The sequence below is a fragment of the Bufo gargarizans genome, chromosome 8, assembly GCF_014858855.1.
Source record: "Bufo gargarizans isolate SCDJY-AF-19 chromosome 8, ASM1485885v1, whole genome shotgun sequence".
Classification (NCBI taxonomy): Eukaryota; Metazoa; Chordata; class Amphibia; order Anura; family Bufonidae; genus Bufo; species Bufo gargarizans.
Window position 1 is genome coordinate 93122013 of NC_058087.1, and position 19688 is coordinate 93141700.

General features: G+C 43.7%; 1 protein-coding gene across 1 annotated transcript in view; it reads right to left on the reverse strand.

Annotated features, from left to right (window-relative positions):
• Positions 1-5340: 5340 nt before the first annotated feature.
• Positions 5341-19688, reverse strand: part of LOC122945410 (gamma-crystallin 2-like) — a 67297-nt gene continuing 52949 nt past the window's right edge. The window contains exons 2-3 of the mRNA XM_044304481.1: positions 7259-7510; positions 5341-5613 (exon numbers count right to left, since the gene is read on the reverse strand). Of these exons, the coding sequence (XP_044160416.1) occupies positions 5341-5613; positions 7259-7510 (525 nt within the window). The remainder of the gene's footprint in view (positions 5614-7258; positions 7511-19688) is intronic.

The window sequence follows — 19688 nt, forward strand, 5'->3', positions numbered from 1 at the left end:
ATTATTTTTCCTTATAAGCATGGTTTAAGTGAAAATAATAAAATCTAAAGAACACCTAATCCGAACCCGAACTTCAGTGAAGAAATCTGGGTTTGGGTCTGGGTACCACATTCAGTTTTTTATCACTAGTGTACAAAACGTATTGCACCCGCGTGATAAAAACTGAACAGCGCAACGCAATCGCAGTCAAAACTGACTGAAATTGTGTGCACACTCGCGAGGGTTTCCCGCATCAGGAGCAAATCCGGGACGCCCCTGTGAAAGAGGCCTAAAGTTACCTTGTGGTAAATGGCCGTTGTGTTGTCTGTGAACGTTGTCCCTCAAACATGTTGTTCTATTGTCAACAACTAAAGGTCTCTATAGCGATCATCCTTGTGGTAATCCGCAGCGCTGCATCCTGTTTTTATCCTTTAACACCCTATATATGGTCATAAACTGCTGTATGGGCACACTGCAGGGTTCAGAAGGGGCGCCATTTGTCTTTTGGAAGCAGATTTCACTGGAATGGTTCTTGGGTGTCATGTCAAATTTGCAGGTATCAGAATAGTGTAAACCCCCAAAAAGTTATCCCATTTTGGATTTTCCCTAGGGGTATAGTGATTGTGTCATGTCTTCAGCAGTTTGTTATTCATTTATGCATAGTTAATATGTTTTATAATGTATAATTCTCTGTTCATTGTGTAATTGCACCATCTAGTGGCCGTTTTATATACACTGCAGCTCTTCACACTAGAAGTTTGACCCACTTCAGCTTCCATAACTTGTAGCCTATGAACTCTAGTGACATCATCAGCCCTGCTCATGGCAGTCATTCACAACCACCATTACAGGGGTATCCACACAATATGGGAGTTTGCTGATCTATCCTCTTCATCTAAGCTCACAGTAGCATCGCTGGTATGTTTCACATGGTTTGCATATTGTATTTTGTGTATTGTCATATGTCAGACTACATTAGTAAATGCATTATTTTTCTGTTCCTCAGTTTTACCTTGCAATAAAGACGAAGTTTGCTGGGAAAGGTTTAGCTGTTTGTCAAGCTATGTACCTTCACACATAAGTAGGACAGAACAGATTGGCTTGACCCCTAAGGTGTTTCACAGATTTTTTTTATTTTTTTTAATTTAATTTAATTTAATAATTTTTAATTTATTTTTTCAAACTGGGACATGAAATGAAAAATTTACATTTTATTTTAATTTATGTAGTTTTAGTCTCAACTGTTTTGTAAGTTGTAGTGGGAGAAAAAGGACCCCAAATTTTGTTAGATCATTTCTCCTGAGTAGAATAATATCCTGTATGTGGTCATAAAAAGCTGTTTGGGAACGTTGCAGGGTTCAGAAGAGAATGAGGCCTAGTTTTGTGATTTTTACAGCTCTGGAGAGGCTCTGAAGTGAAATAAAAAAAGAAACCCCCAAGTAGTAACCCTATTTTGAAAACCACACTCATCACAGAATTTGTGGGAATTTTGACCCCATGGATGTTTTGGATTTAACTATAGAGATGATTTTGCGTATATACTGTTTGTACTTCTACTGGCTGAATAGACGCTTAAAAAGCTAACTTTATTATTGTATTTATTAAAATAGTGGCGACCCACCATATGATGAACTCATCAGGCTAAGTCTGGAGGAATGGCTCACACCACAATTGTATGGGTACAGCCTCTCCCTCCACACTTATTGAAACAGTGTGTTTATCTGGATGTATCAGGATTTTACTCTCTCTGTGATATCCTGCCCAATTATCCAAACACACTGTGGATAATTGCTAAGTACGCTGAATACACTTATTTTGTTTTGGTAATTTATAGCAACAGCCATACACCAAGTTGCAACTGTTGAATTTGTTGCAACAGTGCATTGTACTAGCAAAGTTATGCAAATGGAACAGTAGGATGGATACACTGCAGGCGAGAACTATTTTATTAAAGCTCTACCCTATAACCTGCTTCTCCTATCCTATTAGATCCCATCGCCATTTACATAAATGTTGGACTGTCCCTGCCTATTCGTGCGTCTGCTCGACGCGTTTCTATATCACTATTTATAACAGTGATTTGTCCTCAGGAGCAGAGTCTTATATTGGCATGAGTGCAGTTCGCCCCATCTGTTTATCGAAACTGACACTCTGCCTGCAGGTAAAGGACGCTGCACGCTCCTGTTAGCGCGCATGCAGCACAGAATGACACAGCCTCCTGCTAAATAAGTGTATTCAGCGTACTTAGCAATTATCCACAGTGTGTTTGGATAATTGGGCAGGATATCACAGAGAGAATAAAATCCTGATACATCCAGATAAACACACTGTTTCAATAAGTGTGGAGGCAGAGGCTGTACCCATACAATTGTGGTGTGAGCCATTCCTCCAGACTTAGCCTGATAAGTTTATCATGTGGTGGGTCGCCACTATTTTAATAAATATAATAATAAAGTTTTCTTTTTAAGCGTTTATTCAGTAAAAGTACAAACCCCACGGATGTTTTGAAATAATCAATCCAAAGCATATGGTGCAAAGTGAAAATTAAAATTTTTCCTCATGTTTGCCATTTCAGTGGCCAATATGCTGTGTCCATAGTATGCTAGTACGAACACAAGGCTTTATTATTATGCTGTGGTTCCTGATTTTAGAAACACCCTGCATGTGACCCTCATACAAGAGGGCTCAGAATTAGGGCTTGTTCACACGACCGTGCCGTAAAAAACGGATGCCACCCGTGTGCCTTCCTCAATTTGCAGAACGGAACAGGAGGCCTATTACAGAAATTCTTGTCTGCAAAATGGACGAGGATAGGACAGGACTCATAATTTTTGCGGGGCCACGGAACATAGCAACTGATGCGGACAGCACACAGAGTGCTGTCCGCATCTTTTGTGAACCCGTTGAAAGGAATGTTTCCGTATACAGACCGTATGCGGAATGCATAAAACGTCCGTATACGGAACGCAAAATACGTTCGTGTGAACGACCCCTTAAAAGAGCACCATGCGCATATGAGGCCTAATGTGGTGATTTACAAAGATTGTGCTGACAACAGGCGTGAAATAATAAATGGACCCCCTGAGAATTGATCCCATTTTGGAAAATATGCCCCTCAAGGTACTGATTAAGTTGTGGTGTGAACATTTTGATGCCACAGGTATTTTGCAGAAATTAATGAGCAGCGGACTATGCAAAGTGAAAATTTAAATTTTTCAACATATATGGCCTTTCAGTACCTAATGTGCCATGCCCAGCTTGTGCCATTGGAGACTCACACCATGCCCCTAAATTTATTAGTCAGGTTCTACTGGATATGAAAATATAACTTGTTGGTAGCCAGCCCCCCCTCCCTCCCCTGTAGTTAACTCATTGGTGTCCAGTGGGCCCCCCCTCCCTCCGCTGTAGTTAACTCGTTGGTGGCCAGTGGGCCCTCTCCCCTCCCTCCCCCTCCTAATTAAAATGCCCCCCCCCATCATTGGTGGCAGTGGAGAGTACCGATCGGAGTCCCAGTTTAATTGCTGGGGCTCCGATCGGTAACCATGGCAACCGGGACGCTACTGCAGTCCCGGTTGCCATGGTTACTTAGCAATTTGTAGAAGCTTCATACTTACCTGCGAGCTGCGATGTCTGTGTCCGGCCGGGAGCTCCTCCTACTGATAAGTGACAGATCATTAGGCAATGCACCGCACAGACCTGTCACTTAGCAGTAGGAGGAGCTCCCGGCCGGACACAGACATCGCTGCTCGCAGGTAAGTATGATGCTTCTACAAATTGCTAAGTAACCATGGCAACCGATGGGGAGCAGGTATTTTGACACCACAGGTATTTTACAGAAATTAATGAGCATGGGACTGTGCAAAATGAAATTTTCAAGTTTTCAACAAGCCTTGGGACATTACAAGGGAAAATAGCCAAGCCAAATATCCATCTGCAGACAGTTGTTTCAGGCTGCTTTTCCCTCATCAATAGGATTCTGGCTGGCTGAGTGATATGCCTTAGATAGGATATGATACTGGTTGACCCTAAAGACAGCAGCCTAGTATGGAGACTTACTGGAAGTGCTCAATGTTATGGAGAGTAGACTTATTGGTAATGCTCCAAGTCAATAGTCAAAATCCAACTTTTTTGTACTGACGAGGGACAAGCACCCTGGAACAGCTGTTAATGGATGGATATTTGACTAGGCTACTTTCTGTTGTCATGTCCCAAGGCATGTTAAAAAGTCAGATTTGGACTCATAGGGAGCCACTTCCACAAGGTGTCGTTAGCGAAATAGTTCTCTTTCCACTATGAATTTGAGACATTGCTAATATTTTCGGGAAGCCTCCATACAGGGCTGGACTCTTTAGGGAGGACCTGTACCCTACCTAAGTTTTCCACAGATAAAGCATTTTAGTGCCCAATATGCTGTGCCCAGCTTGTGCCATCTGCGACTCATACCATACTCCTTAAATTGTTAGGCAGGTTTTACTGGGTTCATAAATGTGGGTGTAAACTGTTGTATGGGCACATGGCAGGACTCAGAAGGGAAGAAGGTCTGTCTTGCTTAAATGATTTTTAGGTGCTACATCACATTTGCAAAGACCCTCAGGTACTTGTTGAGTGGAAATCCCCAAATAAGTTACCCCAATTTGAAAACTATGCCCACATGTATTTATTGGCTGGCAGTTAGAGCAGAGGCCTAGCTGTCGGAAACAGGCCCCTGCTGTGATTGATCAGGCACAGCTCCTGTGCCTGCCTAATCATTATGCCATACATGTTCTGTAAAATGTGGAAGCTCCTTGCCTGCTGTGCCGTACATATATAGCAGATGTCAGGAAGGACTTAAGGTAACATTTGGTCACGCAAAACTAAGTTTAAAAAAGTTGTGAAAAATCCTGCAAACAAATGTACCAAAAATAAGTCAACCAAAATAATATTCAGTAATAGTGTCCTTTAGGGTGCTTTCACACTAGCGGCAGGACGGATCCGACAGGCTGTTCACCCTGTCGGATCCGTCCTGCCGCTATTTTTCCGTGCCGCCGGACTGCCGCTCTGTCCCCATTGACTATAATGGGGACAGAGGCAGAGCTCCAGCACAGCATGGCAGTGCACGGCGAGAGGCCTCCGGACTAAAAAGTCAGACATGCAGTACTTTTAGTTCGGCAGCCTCTCGCCGTGCTGCGCTATATATTATAGTACGATGGATCCGACAAGGTGAACACCCTGTCGGATCCGTCCTGCCGCTAGTGTGAAAGTAGCCTGACAAATATTGTATAGCTTACTGTATTTTAATGACATATTAATCTTTTTGGCACAAATTTAGTTCTTAGTATATTTTATTAGCAGAAAATTTGCAACAATGCATTCTTCAGTGTGTTATTGAAAGTCTGTGGCTCTTCTAAAAGAGCCAACCCTACTGTTTACTGCACCCCAGTCACTGCATCTCCTGTATTCTCCTGGCTTCAGGTAATACTGACGACCCTTATAGTTAGGCTCATCATAAAATATCCAATGGCCTTCAAGGACATTGCATGAGTGGATGTTATGGTAGCGGAATTTCTCATAAACTTGTGGACAATCTTCTGTGAATTCCATCATTTGGCCTTTGAAGTCTTCTTTCTCATAGACTCTAAGCTTGCATGATGTTTGCTAGTGGAATACAAAAAAGAATATATTCAATTTCTCCCCAAAACAATATAACCTGATAGAGGTTTTCTCAGATATTCATATTGACAGCCTATCCTCACAATAGGCCATCGATATGTGATTGGTGAGGGCACCCCTGTTGATCAGCTGTTTGAAGAGGCCGCAGCACTCCGGTGAGCATCGTGGCCTCTTCCTAGGCCACGTGACATCGCCTTCTTCAGTCACATAACCAAGGGGCTGAGGTGCGATACCAAGCACAGCCGCTATCCAATGGACAGTACTGTGCTTGGCCACTAATAAATGCAACGTCCTCCTCAAACAGCTGATCAGCAGGGGTGCCGGATGTCAGACTCCCAACAATCACATACTGATGGCCTATTCTTAGAATGGGCCATCAATATAAAAAGCTCAGAAAACCCCTACATATTATTACTTTTATATATAAAAAGACATGTGGCTTTGTTACCTATTCAATAAAAAGATTTAAATAAACAATGCCAGCAGTTCACAAGATACAAATAGATAAAACCATGGGTAAGCTGGGTCAGGAGACAGGAGGGCATGAGAAGGACACAAATCTAATGCATCCACGTTCTGATGATGCCAATACACTCTGGAGGAGTAGTAGTAGCACCACCTTTGGAGACACAATTACTATGGGGCACCCTGGCAATAGTTCTGTTAATGGCATTGGGGCAATGTAGGAGAGAACTATTACTGTTGATGGGTGTCTACTTTACACAGTTATTTTTCAGGGCATATACCGGGGATTACTGCTGGGTCAGGGACACTTGGCATACTGTAACTATTTTTTGGGGGGAGCCAATACTTATTGCACCGGGTACTATTTGTGGGGTACTGATATTTTCAGGGGAACTATCCATGGCACTAATTTTTCTGCAGGATAGTAACAATGAAGTGAACTGCAGATGACCATGTTATAACCTTGTATTTTCATCCAACCACAGCCAGCATAATCCAACCTGACATCACATTTATGGTAATAGTCTGCTCACTGCCATTGCAAATGGTCATTCACGCATAATTGTGAAATGATGATTGGCCAAAATCAGCCATATTAGTCAACAATTAGCTAATTAGCATGGGCAGCTTTACAGCTCCTTATAAACACTCATTATAGCTCAATCCTTATCTTACAGATAAGAATGTGGCTTAAATAAGTGTTTATGACCTTTATGTAATTAGAGATAAGGGTTATTAGATAACCAGCACAAGGTGAAAGTAGGATGCACTCAGCTAGAGAAACGGTTAACCCTTTGTGACAGAACGGCTGAATCTTTTTAATAAAGACCAATTGAAAAATTGACTTTTAGCCCAAAATGAGTAAAATGAAAAAAAAATTAAATGCTGATGGTGTGCATGGACTTTAAGACAGTTTCCTGGCATGTTCTTGTCCCATTGCATTTTTGTTAATTGAAGCATGCTGTGGGTGTAGGATTTTACAATATGCTCTCTAAAATGTAAAAACGTAATTATTTGTGGATATGAAAAAGTCTTTTTCTCCAACCCCCTAGCTAAATACCAAAACCAAAAAACGTGGACTAGCACTACAATATCATTATAAGAGGCAGTTGTGTCACAAGTTCGGTTGATTTAGTTTTCTTTATCTGGAATTACAAGAAAGTACCTGGGGAATAATTCTGCAGGATCTGATGGTATCTCCAAAGCCCAGGTATTGGTTAAAATCAGGATATTCGCCTCTCTTCAAGAAAAACTGACATCCCCTGAAATTAGGAAACTCGTAGATCATCCAGTTACCGTGTTCAACACGGATTGAGCCACAATGATTGAAAAGAGACAGTAAGTTGGAGCTATCAGAGTTACACTCATAGGAGCGTCCTTGGAAGTTCCTGTCTTCATAAAAGATGATCTGGCAAGAATACAAAGTGAATTATTAATATCTTACTCTACATAAAAGTAGAATTCAATGTAAACATATTTGTTTTGTTTTTTGCTGATTACTATCAAAATTAACTCCAGACCCCTGCCTTCACTATTTTAGGGTACAGCCACATGCACATGTTTTATATGCTGTTTTTAAAGGGATTATCCAAGTTCTATAATGCTCCACCATATGCCCGGGCCCCTCACAGAGGTTGTACTTAACTCGCTCCCCAGCACCCGCATCGCTTCGTGTCACAGCTGTATCTCCCTGTAGCGCGGGGGAAAACAACTGGCTTGTGGGACAGCCAATAGCAGGCCGCGACAGGAACTAGTCACCCTAGCATCACGGGTGACGCTACTGAGGCTCGTCTCCGTTGCAACCTGCTATTTGCTGCTCCCCCAGACCGGATGTTTTCATCCGGGCGAAGGAGGGATGCAGCGGTGGCTGTGGTGAAGCGAGACGGGTGTCGGTGAGCTGAACATAAAAGAAGGGAAAGTATTAAGGACAGATAATACTATTTACTAACCATAAATAAGGCGTATACCTGGCAAAATTTGGGCTGCAATCTGTGACTTTTCCCTGGTCACGCCAGGTCTAAAAAAAGTGGGTATGGTGTGAGCAGGGAAGGGGACGGGCCGGCCTTCTTACTCTGGCACTAAGGAGACATAATTACTAGGTGGTGGTAATAAGCAGGGATAACTATTGTGAGGCACCAAGGGGCACTGGCATAACTATAGGCGTCGCAGCAGTCACAGTTGCGACCGGGCCCCTAAGCCAAGGGGGCACAGAGGGCCCCCCTTGCCTGTGGTGCTGTATATTTCCATTTATAAGATGCACTGCCTCTTATAAAGGGAATACTAGTGAGCACTTCCATAACAAAAGCTCTCAGGAGGAGGGGGAGAGAAGCGCTGTACAGTACTTACCCTTCCTCCTGCTCGCTCTTCCTGGGGCCGGTGCTGCTGTGTCCTGGCTGCCAGCAGCGTCAGGATCTACATAGCGCACTCTGACTCTGCAGGAGGTCAGATGACTGCAGTGCGGGACCTGAGAAAAGATGAGAGCCCAGGAGACAGCCTAACCAGAAGAGGAGCGGCACAGCAGGAGAGGTAAGTTTGTTTATTTATTTTATAGCCTGATCTGAGGTCTGATATAGGGGTCTGATAGATCTGATTGGGGGTCTGAAGAATCTGATTGGGGGTCTGAAGGATCTGATTGGGGGTCTGATTAGGAGCCTAAATGTTCTGAATGGGAGTCTGAAGGGTCTGACTGGGGTCTAGAGAAGTCTAATGGGGGTTGATTGGGGGTTTGGAGGTCTAATGAGGGTCCTATTGGAGTCTGGAGGTCTAATGAGGGTCTGAATGGGTGTCTAGAAGTTTAATGGGGTTCTAATAGGGGTCAGATATGGGAGTTTTGAGGTCAAATAGGGGTCTGGAGGTCTGGTCTGAGGTCTACTGGAGGTCTAATGAGGGTCTTATATGGGGGTCTGGAAGTCTAATAGGGTCTTATCTGAGGTCTGATACTGGGGCGGGGTCTGACTATGAGGTCTAATGGGGGTCTGATATGGGGTCTGACAGAGGTCTAAAGGGGGTCTGGTCGGAAATAGGGGGGGTCTCATCTAGGGTTTGATATGGGGGTCTGATCTGAAAGGTAAGTGGGTATTTTTTTTGTACTGGCACAATATCTGTGTGGTACCAGTATTTTCAGGGAGACTGTTTCTATAGTATATTATTGGGGATGGGGGGGGGTGAATGGAGTGTTGAAAAGGTGAGGAGGAGGAGGATGGAAAAGTAGGAAAGTAAGATGTCTGTTAAACTCTGCAGAGACAAGACGCTGCTGAAAGTCACCATGGCAGTCTGGTCTGAAGGAGAAGATGAGGAAAGAGAATATCTACATCAGAGGAGACATCACTGGATGGAAGAAGTACATATGTGGGGCTGTATTACCCTGTATGTTATGTAGCGCTGTATGTAATGTTTTCCAAGCATGTCTTTAAAGGGGTTGTCCACTTTTATTTTTCGTATGAGCACTCCCTTCTCTGCAGGGATGTGCACAGACATTTTGAAGGGCAGGGGCTTAAGCAAAAAAGAAAGGGCACGTGACATAATTTCAAAAAAGGTTTGTACCACAAAGCTTACTTTTCTAGAAGTCCTACCTAGTTCTTCATGAATTTTTTGATACTGTAATTGTAAACACGACAGAATCCACAAATATTACTTTTTTGGTTGCACTGTACATATTATGGTAAAATGAGTGATGTCTTTACAAGACTCCACAGACTCCAATATGCAAAGAGACAAATCACTACAACCCCCAGTATGCAAATGGACAATGCACTACAACCAAAAGTATGCAAAGGGACAAAACACTACAACTATTATCCCTTTGCATACTTGTTTTATTCCTGGTACTTAAATTATATACAATATATCACCAGGGCGGGCACTGAGAGCAAACAGGCACTAAAGGAACTTAGGCAGCAGACGGAGTCACACAGGCCGGCGCTTGCTCCCCTGCATTTATCCCGCTGGGGGGTCACGTGACATAGCAGACGTGCGTCACGCACATCCACTACCCAGGCAGCCCCTGCGCTAGTCTTAAAGGACCCTGTCATCCTGACCCTGCAGTGGTGAGCGGGCGTACTGGAGAATAAATTGTACCGGTGAATAAATTGCGCTACCGCTGGCGGGATGGAGGGGGGTCGTGTGTGGACTTGCGGCGCACCTGTAGTAGGTCGGCTTGGGCAGGGCCGTTTTAATATTAATTGGACCCTGGGCGAGAATTTCAACCTTCCCACCCCCTGGCAGGCAATCACGCCCTCCACCACTATATATAATATAGCTTACAGTTAATGACTGTAAATACTTACAGTTCTGAAGACTCCAGCAGGCTCAGGATCAGTGCTCTGGGCAGCTGGGCCTAGGGCTGGAAGTGGGCACGGCTCTGCAGTTCAGGAAGGAGACTGGGGCTCTGTGCACCCTAGCATTACAGTGCACCCCAGCATTACAGTGCACCCCAGCACCCCACAGTATGTAGTATAGCACCCTATAGTATATATCACCCCACAGTATGCAGTATAGCACCCTATAGCATACAGCACCCTATAGTATGCAATACATAGTATAACACCCCACAGTATGCAGTATAGCATACAGTATAGCACCCCACAGTATACAGTAGAGCAGTATAGCACCCCACAATATACAGCACCCTACAATATACAGTAGAGCAGTATAGCACTCTATAGCATACAATATAGCACCCCACAGTATACAGTAGAGCAGTATAGCACTCTATAGCATACAATATAGCACCCCACAGTATACAGTAGAGCAGTATAGCACTCCACAATATACAGCATCCCTACAGCATCCCACAATATACAGTAGAGCAGTATAGCACCCAGTATACAGCACCCCAGGATATAATCTCATATAGCAGCCCCCAATATATAATCCCACACAGCAGCCCCCCAATATATAATCCCACACAGCAGCCCCCCAGTATATAATCCCACACAGCAGCCCCCCAGTATATAATCCCACACAGCAGCCCCCCAGTATATAATTCCACACAGCAGCCCCCCAGTATATAATCCCACACAGCAGCCCCCCAGTATATAATCCCACACAGCAGCCCCCCAGTATATAATCCCACACAGCAGCCCCCCAGTATATAATCTCATACAGCAGCCCCCAGTATATAATCCTAAAACCCTCCCCAGTAGTCACATCCACCTCTCCCGCGCTCACAAACTCTCTCCCCTCTACAGACGCTGCTGAGCAGCCATCCCTGATCTTCCTACTCTGCAGACAGTCGGCCAGTGCCTGTGATAGCAGTGTGCTGCCGACCCACATGTCCTACCCTTCTCCTGCAGGCTGCAGCAACACTCCTGGAAGAAAGAAAGGACCTTTGATTACTTCATAGCCATGTGACCAGTAATATTGCCATGTTATTGGTCACATGGTGATGATGTCATGTAAGGTCCTTCCTCCCACAGCTCTCACTCTCTCACAGTTCACTCTGGAGTGCCGGTGTTCTCTCAGAATACTATACCTTACCAGCATGCATGCAGGCATGGCAGTACCCCTCTGTAGCTGACAGCCTGACACCTGGGGGCGGACGGCCACCCCCCCCCCCCCCCACGGCTTGGGACAACCCTGGACAGGCCCTGGGCATGGGACAACATAAAAAATAAAGGGGTAGGGGCTCAAGCCCCCTTTTGAGCCCTATGTGTGCATGTCGCTTCTCTGCTTTGTTTACCTGCTCACCACTGCAATTGCTGCAGTGAGCACATGAACAGAGCAGAGAGAGCAGCTCTCCTATCAGCACTGCCCTCTCTTTACACAGCTGATCTCCTGGCACCCCTCCCGGTCCGATATTAATGACCTCATCATATGATAGGTCGTCAGTAGTAAAAAAAGGACAATCCTTTAACAGTAGTTCTATAGGTGAGACCGCGCAGCTCATACACCTGCTGCGCTCCGAGCAAGATTGCGGTTTGAGTCCTTTTTTTAATCTTTGAATCAATTTAACCCTTTAACAGTAGGACTGGAGGGATTGGGTTAGGTTGAGAATTTGGCATGGGGGGGGGGATGTTTCAATTTTTGACTCAGGCACCAGAAAGGCTAGGTGCACCCCTGCCACTTGCCATAAAGCACTGAGGGAAGGTGGTTGTGGGGGCCCAAGCTGAACTTCTGCACCAGGGCCCATGAGCCTTTAGCTATGCCCCTGCCGAGCAGGCATTCTTTCTGTAAAGTAAGCACTAAGAGGGCACTCTTACTGTGAGGGGGCGTAACTACTGTGAAGGGGGAACTAAAGGGGGCATCATTAATCTGAAGGGGACAAAATAGGCACACTGTATAGGGATACTATTACAGTGTATCACAAAGGAACAGTATTACTGAGCGGATATACAAAAGAAACTAACTAGGATTGAGTGTGTGGTCAGCTTAGGCTACTTTCACACTTGCGCCAGAGTGATCCGGAAACCAGTTCTGTCGCCGGAACTGCCTGGTGGATCTGGCAAAACGTATGCCCTCTGATGGCATTTGTAAGACTGATCAGGATCCTGATCGTCTTTCCGGTGTCATCCAGCAAAACGGATCCGGCATTTATTTTTTTCACCAATTTTTCGGTCGGCGCATTCCGGATCCAGCATTCCGGTATTTTGAATGTCGGATCTGGCACTAATACATTCCTATGGAAAAAAATTGCCGGATCCTGCATTCAGGCAAGTCTTCAGTTTTTTGGGCCGGAGATAAAACGGTAGCATGCTGCGGTTTTATCTTTTGCCTGATCAGTCAAAAAGACTAAACTGAAGACATCCTGATGCATCCTGAATGGAATGCTCTCCATTCAGAATGCATGGGGAAAAAACTGATCAGTTCTTTTCCGGTATAGAGCCCCTAGGACGGAACTCTATGCCGGAAAAGAAAAATGCAAGTGTGAAAGTACCCTTACTGGGAAAAAAAAAACACAAAGCGCACCACAAACCATGTCTCACTTTCTGTTTTTTTAAAAGTTGGAACATATTCAAGCGGTGACCAAAACACTGATTTGTAAACTAGGCCTAATATTCACATATGGAAATCATTGACCAAACACTGCATGAAAGAAGCCTTAGGCCTTTTTCACACGGGCATCATGTTTTTGGCCCAGATAAGATGCGGGTGCGTCGTGGGAAAATGCATGATTTTTTCCGCGCAAGTGCAAAATATTGTAATGCGTTTTGCACGCGCGTGAGAAAAATCGGCATGTTTGGTACCCAGACCCGAACTTCTTCACAAAAGTTCAAGTTTGGGTTAGGTGTTGTGTAGATTGTATTATTTTCCCTTATAACATGGTTATAAGGGGAAATAATAGCATTCTTAATACAGAATGCTTAGTACAATAGGGCTGGAGTGGTAAAAAAAATTTTTTACATTATTTAACTCACCTTAATCCACTTGTTCGCGCAGCCCGACTTCTCTTCTGTCGTCTTCTTTGAGGAATAGGACCTTTGAGGACGTCACTGCGCTCATCACATGGTCCATCACATGATCTTTTACCATGGTGATTGATCATGTGACGGACCATGTGATGAGCGCAGTGACGTCATCAAAGGTTCTTTTCCTGTGCACAGCAAAGATGAAGAGAGAAGAGAAGCCGGGCTGCACGAGCAAGTGGATTAAGGGGAGTTAAATTATATTATTTTTTTTTTTAATCCCTCCAGCCCTATTGTACTATGCATTCTGTATTAAGAATGCTATTATTTTCCCTTAAAACCATGTTCTGTGAAGAAGTCCGGGTTCAGGTCTGGGTACCAAACATGCCGATTTTAATCCCGCGCATGTAAAACGTATTACAATGTTTTCCACTCCTGCAACGCACCCGCATCTTATCCGGGCCAAAAACATGTCGCCCGTGTGAAAGAGGACTAAGGCCTATTTATATACTAACATTGCATTCACATTCAGAAATCCTCTCCTCTGTATGTGATGCTGACAGCCTGGCTCTCCTTAATCTCCCCTGTGTGTCCCAGTGGCTAGTTATTTAGTGAGACAGTAGGTAGATACAGGGGAGATGAGATATTAGCACTAAAAGTCAGGAAGAGAGAGAGAAACAGTATTAGGCTACTTTCACACTCCGGCAGAGGATCTCAATACTGGAATTAAACGGATCTATTTTAATTTTGCACATCGGGATGCATCCGTTCGGTTAGGATGCGGATGTGTGAAATCAAAACGGAAAAAAAATTAATCCATCACTCAATAGATTAAAAGTCAATGGGTGATGGACAAGTATTTTTAGGCTCCTAAAAAAAATTGATCCGTCACCATTGACTTGCAATCCTTTCTTTTTTACTTTTTTTTATGACTGGACACAAAACCGTAGCTTGCAACGGTTTTGTGACCAATCACAAAACGGAATGCTGCCGGAACGGAAGACATCCAGATGCAATCTGATGGGATTTCTTTCTATTTAGAATGCATGAGGACTAAACGGAAACGTTTTTTCCGGTATTGAGATCTTCTGTCCGATCTCAAAACCAGAAAACAACAACGCAAGTGTGAAGGTAGCCTTTTAGGCTACTTTCACATCTGTGTTTTTAATTCAGGTTTTTAGATCCAGCAGAGGATCTCGAAAACCTGAAGTAAACTGATCAGTTTTGTCCCCATTCATTGTCAATGGGAACAAAACTGATCAGGATGTATCAGTATGCATCAGTTCATTTCGGTAGCATTTTTGGACTGAACACAAAACCGCTGCAAGCCGTATTTATTTTATTGCATTTTTAAAGGTCTACGCATGCGCAGACCGGAAGACTGGATATGTTTTGCCAGAAAACTTGGTGCCAGATCCGGAATGAATGCATTTCAATGGAAAATAATGCCAGCAAGTGTTCCGGAATTTTGGATGGAGTAAATACTGCAGTATTTGGTATGCAAATCAGCCAGTAAGGTGCCCAGAGGGGTGTCACTCTTGTAGGAAGGAGCCCTGACACGCCCCTTGCCACAATGTGTCCACCCTCAAAAGACTTAACCCCCCCCCAGGCCCTGCTAAGCCACGCTCATGATCTGGTTAGGTCTAGCCCCCTCCCACTCCTGAGCTGAGGGGGATTGAAAAAAATTAAGGTAAAAATCAACTTCTGTCAGCTGCAAGGGTGGGAGGGAGAGTGACTTTCTCCCTGCAGCTCACACTCAGACAGCACAGTGCTGCTGTTCAAAAGGACATGCCCCTGATCCAGTTAGGCCACTCCCCCTCCCACTCCTCAGCCGACTGAGATTGAAAAAAATTTAGTTAAAAATCTACTTCTAGGACCCGCTAAGCCACGCCCAGATCTGGTTAGCCCCCCCCCCCCCACTCCTGAGCCAAAGGGGATTGAAAAATTAAGGTAAAAATAAACTTCTGTCAGCTGTCAGAGGTGGGGGGGACGGTGACTTTATCCCTGCAGATCACACTCAGACAGTACAGTGCTGCTGTCATAGTGTCCATTCACATCCGCAACTTGGGTCCAGATCCGTTCCGCAATTTTGCAGAATGGGTGCGAACCTATTCATTTTCAATGGGGCTAGAACCGATGCAGACAGCACACTATGTGCTGTCCACATCCGCACTTCCGGATCCTCAATTCCGTTCCCGAAAAAAATAGAACATGTCCTATTCTTGTCCGCAACTGCAGACAAGAAAAGGCATTTTCTATTATAGTGCTAGCGATGTGTGGTCCGTGAAATGCGGAACGCACATTGCCGGTGTCCGTGTTTTGTGGATCCGCAATTAGCGGACCACAAAACACCTACGGAGACTGTGAATGGACTAAGTGAACTAGAGTGAACTGTTCAAAAGAACACGCCCCCGGTCCAGTAAAGGCCATTGTTAAAGGGGCGGGCCCCTGTGGAGGTCACTGTCAAGGGGGTGGTATGCTGTGAAAGCCACTATTAAAGGGGAAGGCTGCTGTAAAGGTCAAAGTTAAGGGGTTGGGCTGCTATGAAGATCCAATTTTAAGGGACGGGCACTGTCGGGGGGAGGAGTGTTAAGGGGTGGGGGGCTGTGGAGGTCACTGTTTGGGGGTGGGGGGCTGTGGAGGTCACTGTTATAGTGGATAGTGCTGATATCTTTTAACAACACACACACACATTTATTTGAAATAGATTAAATATACCTGAGCGAATCCGGGTCCTTCAGCTAGTAAAGTATATTATTAAGTATATTATAAATCACTTCTCCAAAGCATTTGACACTGTACCACATAAAAGGATAGTATATAAAATGAGAATGCTCGGACTGGGAGAAAACGTCTGTAAGTGGGTAAGTAACTGGCTCAGTGATAGAAAACAGAGGGTGGTTATTAGTGGTACACACTCAGATTGGGTCACTGTCACTAGTGGGGTACCTCAGGGGTGTATTTCTGGAGTGTAATAATATTACAGACTATAGCTACTAGAGAGGGGCCTGGACGTATTTCTGGACTGTAATAATATTACAGGCTATAGCTACTAGAGAGGGGTCGTTGATCCAGGGAGCTATTCTGATTGCATGATTGGAGTCGGGAAGGAATTTTTTTTCCCCCAAAGTGAGGAAAATTGGCTTCTTCCTTTTTTTTTTGTCTTCCTCTGGATCATCTTGCAGGATGACAGGCCGAACAGGATAGACAAATGTCAATTTTTTGGGCCTTATGTACTATGTTACTATGTTGCTAATAAAAATATTTGTATCACTTCCTGTAGTGAAATAGAAAAAACGATTCCGGCACCTATTTTTCTTCCCATTACGTTACGACTAAGGAGAAGGTCTCCGAAACGCGTGAACAGCTTGTTTGTGATACTGTACCGCATATGATGTGATTGAATAAAGAGGAAGATTTTATGGGAAGAAAAATAGGTGCCAGAGTCATTTTTTCTATTTCACTCTGTCTACGCCCAGGAACTTGCTGGCTGTACTCCGTGCACACGGGATATTACACGCCGACCAGGTGAGCTGGATAACATTACCTATATCACTTCCTGTACACACAAAATAGCTGAAATGACACTTAATATTTAAAGAAAAGATGCAGTTTTCACATATTGTCTTCAAAATCCAAAAATAAGTTTCTTGCTATGTTATTCTTCCATCCAATCTGACATTTCTACATCATATACAATTTGGATTCAAAAGGCTGTTGCTTAGAGCCAAAGTGTTGTGAACAGCTCCTGTATATATCCCATTTTGGCCTCTTATCCATATTCTGGCTCCGTGACACGGAATCTAGATGATATACCATCCGTAGGTCATCAGCATTGCTTCAGTAATCTCCAGAGTTTCCACACACCTTCCTTCCATCACTATTTTGCTTCGTACTGTATTAGTATTTCATCTGTATTTTCATGTGTATTTAGGGATACGTACCTTCACCATTTTAGTTCATCTGGATGACATACACGGATTCCGGTACAAAAAATACAGGGCATACATGGATTGCAAATACACTTCAGTGAAAGGGGCCTTAATCAAAAACGACAGATTCAGATTGGGATATTGTAGAGTGCTGCTTTACATCTGAAGTCCTTTAGCTATATATGGCATTTATTTCATGACATATAAATGAGAAATATTATATAATTTGCATATGGTCAAATAATATTCTCTCAAATGCATCTTACCTTCCCCATTTTAGCTGGTTTGCTGGTCTGCGAGTCAAAGTATATTTCTAGCAGCAAGCCAATATATACCCTGCACAACTATAGGCGTACAAAGTGCACAAAAAGCAGATGGGGCCCTTTCTGCCTGCAGAGGCAGATCAGTTCACCGTGTGTTCTGCATGGTGTGGGGTCTATTCTTTATACAAACCTCTAGTGGGAACTGATCTATTATCACAGGGATTTTCCTCTCATTGTCATCAAATAAAGATATTGTGTCGGATTCATGAGCACGACTGCAGTCTGGAAACAATGAATCCTGACATTGGCTCGCTTTAGTTTAGCCTGTGACCTGTGCTTTTAACGTTTCCAATACTGTACAGTGTGAATGTAAAAAAAAACTGCATCGAGAAATGTGGTAGTGTGAACTCGGTGCTTGCAGATGTTCTAGGCATTCCCAGTGCAGGGGGGACTTGAAGACATGCAGAGAAGATGGAATCTATACTTTGTATGTCGCTTTATACCGATCACTGTTAACTATTAGATCACTATTTATCCCCAGGACTGTGACTGTGACGAGGGGACATCCTCTGCGTCTGGAGGAAAGAAGGTTTGTACACAAACATAGAAAAGGATTCTTTACGGTAAGAGCAGGGAGACTATGGAACTCTCTGCCTGAGGAGGTGGTGATGGGGAGTACAATAAAGGAATTCAAGAGGCGTTTTGGAGTGTAATAATATTACAGGCTATATGATCCAGGGAGTTATTCTGATTGGAGTCGGGAAGGAATTTTTTTCCCCTTGAGGCCCCTTTCACACGAACGAGTTTTCCATTAGGGTGCAATGGTGACGTGAACGCATCCCGACTCATTCATTTCAATTGTATTGCGCGAAAAACGCAGCATGTTCTATGTTCTTCGTTTTTCACACAGCCCTGGCCCCATAGAAGTGACTGGGGCTTCCCTGAAAAACGCATTGCATCCGAATGCAAGTGTGGATGCAATGCGTTTTTCACTGAAGGTTGCTAAGAGATGTTTGTAAACCTTCTGTTTTATTATCAAGCACATGACAAACGCAGCAAAACACATTGCACCCGCGCTGAAAAACTGAGCTGAACACAATCGCAGACAAAACTGACTGAACTTGCTTGCAAAATGGTGCGAGTTTCCCTGAACGCATCCGGACCTTTCCATCGTGCTCGTGTGAAAGAGGCCTAAGTGGGGAAAATTGGCTTCTACCTCGCAGTTTTTTTTTGCCTTCCTCTGGATCAACTTGTAGGATGACAGGCCGAACTGGATGGACACATGTCTATTTTTCGGCCTTATAGACTATGTTACTATGTTACTGTTGCCAGGAACCTATATAGACAGACAGCAAGCAACACATAGGGAACTGCTAACCTCTGCCCACAATAGTAATAATAATAATAGTAATAATAATCAGAAAAAAAATAATAAAACAATGAAGACTGACCAAAAAGCTGACATGTGTGACACAAACGCATTTCACACATGTGCTTTTAGCGTTATTTTCACTCAAATGTATTGTACCCAGACATACAATAATTACCCCTAGGCTGGGTTCACATAGTTTACAGCATTGTTGATAATTTTATAATTTTTTTAACAGAATTTCCTTTTTTTTTTTTAAACATGCACCTTTGTAAAATAAAAAGACAAAAAATCCAGATGTTAGCTGCAAGTCTATTGGAAATATAAAATACAAACAGCAGAGTAGTTTTTATATATGTGCTTTTTTTACTTTCTGCTTTCCCAGAGCCATAACTACACATTGTGTAGTGAGTGTGAGTGTTACTGGAAAGTACAGGTTCACCCCCAAAGGATTTTTTTTTTTTTTGCGGTTTTGTTTTTCACTTCCTGCCTTTCCGAGGCCTTAACCTTTTTATCTTTCTGTTCACATAGGCATATGAGGGCTTGTTTTTTTTATTTTTAGAAAGTTGCACTTTCTAATGGTTCCATTTAATATTGCATACGATGTAGTGGTAAACATCAAAAAAATACCAAATATGGTGGAATTGGAAAAAAATTGAATTCCGCCACAGGTTTAGGCCTCATGTTG